Source organism: Eschrichtius robustus, chromosome 9 (genome assembly GCF_028021215.1).
Source record: "Eschrichtius robustus isolate mEscRob2 chromosome 9, mEscRob2.pri, whole genome shotgun sequence".
Taxonomy (NCBI): domain Eukaryota; kingdom Metazoa; phylum Chordata; class Mammalia; order Artiodactyla; family Eschrichtiidae; genus Eschrichtius; species Eschrichtius robustus.
The window spans coordinates 111180135-111184315 of record NC_090832.1 but is presented as its reverse complement, the minus strand read 5'-3'; the positions used below and the strand labels follow the sequence as shown (position 1 = coordinate 111184315).

Here is a 4181-nt window from a genome sequence, read left to right as displayed (position 1 = left end):
TACCTCATTATAGTCATTTTTTTTTTTTTTTTCCTGGACAACTAATGATGTTGAGCACCTTCTCATGGACATACTGGCCACTCTTATGTCTTCTTTTATAGAGTATTTGGTGCTTTTTTCCCCTCTTGTTTAATTGGGTTATATGACTTTTTAGATTGAGGTTATGAGTTCTTTATCTGATTTATCTATTGCAAATATTTGTTCTCAGACTGTGGCCTGACTATTCATTTTATTCATGGTGCTTTTTAGAAAGCAATAATATATAATTTTGCTGAAGTTCAATTTGCATTTTTTCCTAATGACCAGTGCTTTTGTAACCTAGGAAATCTTTGCTACCTCCTAGGTGGAATTTGCATAGTTTCTGTTAACCATTTTCAAGGTCACCGATCCTTTCCTTGGCTCTGTCCAGTCCGTAGTTAAATGCATTGCATATAGTCATTTCTGATATATATATATATATATATATATATATATATATATATATATATATATATATATATATATATATATAATTACTTTAAGCCTTTTCGCTTGGCTCCTTTTTATAATTTCCATCTTTCTGCTGAAATTATTCTTCCTTTCACAAATATTGCTGCTTTTTCAATAGATACTTTCACATATTTTTCATAGTTTAAGATATTATTTTTGGTCCCGGAGCTGCTTCTCCAGGCTTTTCTGAGCACCGCGCCTGAGCTGCCGAGTCCCGGTGCCCACGGCCGGTCCCTGCACGCGTCTGGGCAGCGTGGAGCCTGCTGCCATGAAGCCAGAGTGAGTACCGGGCCGCGGAGCTGGGGCCGGCGTCTCCTTATGCCGCAGCAGGCCCCGGGACACGCCGTCGGAGAACTAAGACACCCAGGAAACCACCAGTGAAGAAAGGATCCCAAACGAGTCTTAAAGACCCCGTTGGGGTGTACTGCAGGGTTAGCCCACTGAGCCTCCCAGAGCAAGAGTGTTGCATAGAGGTGATCAATAATACAACAGTTCAACTTCATACTCCTAAGGGTTATAGGCTCAACCGAAATGGAGACTATAAGGAGATTCAGTATTCATTTAAACAAGTATTTGGCACTCATACCACCCAAAAGGATCTCTTTGATGTTGTGGCTAATCCCTTGGTAGATGACCTCATTCATGGCAAAAATGGTCTCCTTTTTACATATGGTGTGAAGGGAAGTGGAAAAACTCACACTATGACTGGTTATCCAAGGGAAGGAGGACTGCTTCCTCGCTGTTTGGACATGCTCTTTAACAGTATAGGGTCGTTTCAAGCTAAACAATACGTTTTTAAATCTAATGATAGGAATAGTATGGATATACAGTGTGAAGTTGATGCTTTATTAGAATGGCAGAAAAGAGAAGCCACGCCCAATCCAAAGACCCCCCTCTAGCAAACGACAAGTAGATCCAGAGTTTGCAGATATGATAAATGTACAAGAATTTTGCAAAGCAGAAGAGGTTGATGAAGATAGTGTCTACGGTGTATTTGTCTCTTATATTGAAATATATAATAATTACATATATGATCTATTGGAAGAGGTGCCATTTGATCCCATAAAGCCTAAACCTCCACAATCTAAGTTGCTTCGTGAAGATAAGAACCATAACATGTACGTTGCAGGATGTACAGAAGTAGAAGTGAAGTCTACTGAGGAGGCTTTTGAAGTTTTCTGGAGAGGCCAGAAAAAGCGACGAATTGCTAACACACATTTGAATCATGAGTCCAGCCATTCCCATAGCGTGTTCAACATTAAATTAGTTCAGGCTCCCTTGGATGCAGATGGAGACAATGTCTTACAGGAAAAAGAACAAATCACTATTAGCCAGTTGTCCTTGGTAGATCTTGCTGGAAGTGAAAGAACCAACCGGACAAAAGCAGAAGGGAACAGGTTACGTGAAGCTGGTAACATTAATCAGTCACTAATGATGCTAAGAACATGTATGGAGGTCCTGAGAGAGAACCAAACGTATGGAACTAACAAGATGGTTCCATATCGAGATTCAAAGTTAACCCATCTGTTCAAGAACTACTTTGACGGGGAAGGGAAAGTACGCCTGATCGTGTGTGTGAATCCAAAGGCCGAAGATTATGAAGAAAGCTTGCAAGTCATGAGATTTGCAGAAGTGACCCAAGAAGTTGAAGTAGCAAGACCAACAGACAAGGCAATATGTGGTTTAACGCCGGGAAGGAGATACAGAAACCAGGCCCGGGGAGGTCCTGTTGGAGACGAACTGCTGGTGTCAGAAGTGGTTTTGCAGAGTTTTCCACCTCTGCCATCCTGCGAAATTTTGGATATCAATGACGAGCGGACTCTCCCCAGGCTGGTTGAAGCACTCGAGAAACGACATCACCTGCGACAAATGATGATTGATGAGTTTCACAAACAGTCTATTACTTTTAAAGCTTTGTTGCAAGAATTTGACAACGCTGTTTTAAATAAAGAAAATTACGTTCAAGGAAAACTAAATGAAAAAGAAAAGGTGATCTCAGGACAGAAATCGGAAATTGAACGACTGGAGAAGAAAAACAAAACTTTAGAATACAAGGTTGAGATTTTAGAGAAAACAACGACTATCTATGAAGAAGATAAGCGCAATCTGCAACAGGAGCTGGAAACCCAGAATCAGAAACTTCAGCGACAGTTTTCTGATAAGCGCAGACTAGAAGCCACGCTGCAAGGCATGGTGACAGAAACAACCATGAAGTGGGAGAAAGAATGCGAGCGTCGAGTGGCAGCCAAACAGCTGGAGATGCAAAATAAACTCTGGGTGAAAGATGAAAAACTGAAACAACTGAAGGCTATCGTTATTGAACCCAAAACTGAAAGGCCAGAGAGACCCTCTCGGGAGCGCGATCGAGAAAAAGCTACTCAAAGATCTGTTTCTCCATCACCAGTACCTCCTTCTAGTAACTATATTGCTCAGATTTCCAATGGCCAGCAACTCATGAGCCAGCCACAGCTACATAGGCGCTCTAACTCTTGCAGCAGCATTTCTGTAGCTTCCTGTATTTCGGAATGGGAGCAGAAAATTCCTGCGTACAACACACATCTCAATGTCACATCTATTGCAAGGCGTAGGCAGCGGGAGCCAGGACAAAGTAAAACTTGTATCGTGTCAGACAGAAGGCGAGGGATGTACTGGACTGAAGGCAGGGAGGTGGTTCCTTCACTCAGAAATGAGATAGAAATAGAAGAGGATCACTGCAGCAGGAATGCACCACCAGTTCATCTGTGACACAGACGATCACGCTCTGTGGGAGACAGATGGGTAGGTCATAAGCCTGCCTCTAACCTGCAAACTGAAACAGTCATGCAGCCACATGTCCCTCATGCCATCACTGTATCTGTTGCAAATGAAAAGGCACTAGCTAAGTGTGAGAAGTACATGCTGACCCACCAGGAACTAGCCTCCGATGGGGAGATTGAAACTAAGCTAATTAAGGGTGATGTTTATAAAACAAGGGGTGGTGGACAATCCGTCCAGTTTACTGAACTTGAGACTTTGAAACAAGAATCACCAACTGGTCGAAAACGAAGATCTTCCACAGGAGCACCTGCCCAACCAGATGGAACAGAGTCTGAATGGACCGACGTAGAAACAAGGTGTTCTGTGGCTGTAGAGATGAGAGCAGGGTCTCAGCTGGGGCCTGGGTATCAGCACCACGCACAACCCAAGCGCAAGAAACCATGAATTGACAGTCCCAATAACAAAAGAACATTTTCATTTGTGTTGGTGATGTCTCCAAAGCAATGCCAGAAGGAGTCTTCTGAATGAATCATCTTGTAGAACTCCAGCTTTGTTGAATACCACAGACCTCAGATATATCATTGTACACTGGCCTACATAAAGATTCCCCCATGGCTCCAAAGATATCTAGAAAAAATTAAAAAAAAAAAAAAGATATATTTTTTTATCCTAGGTTGCATTTTCTTGCTTCGCTGTGTTTCTTGCATTTTTATTGAATGTTAAACAGCTATAGAGCAGTAAATAACATTTATTCCTCAGAAAAGGGAATTTTTTTTTTTTTTTCCTACCAGGCAGCAAGTTTGGTTGGTCACTATGAGTCCTTTGTTCTCCAGTCCAGCCAGATTTTTTGTCATGTTGTCCTGCTCCCAGCCGTGCAGTTGGTGAAAACCAGGGGGCACCTCTGAGTGTTGTTTCTCAGCTCTCCTAGCCTGTCC

The 4181-nt window shown here is 42.2% G+C and overlaps 1 protein-coding gene across 1 annotated transcript; it reads left to right on the top strand.

Annotated features, from left to right (window-relative positions):
- Window positions 1-980: 980 nt before the first annotated feature.
- LOC137769237 (kinesin-like protein KIF23) lies at window positions 981-3871 on the top strand. Its single transcript, XM_068550975.1, is given in 4 exon segments — window positions 981-1143; window positions 1281-1379; window positions 1381-3222; window positions 3442-3871. Coding segments are annotated over 4 exon segments (2313 nt in total). The 5' UTR covers window positions 981-1020; the 3' UTR covers window positions 3691-3871.
- Window positions 3872-4181: the final 310 nt, after the last annotated feature.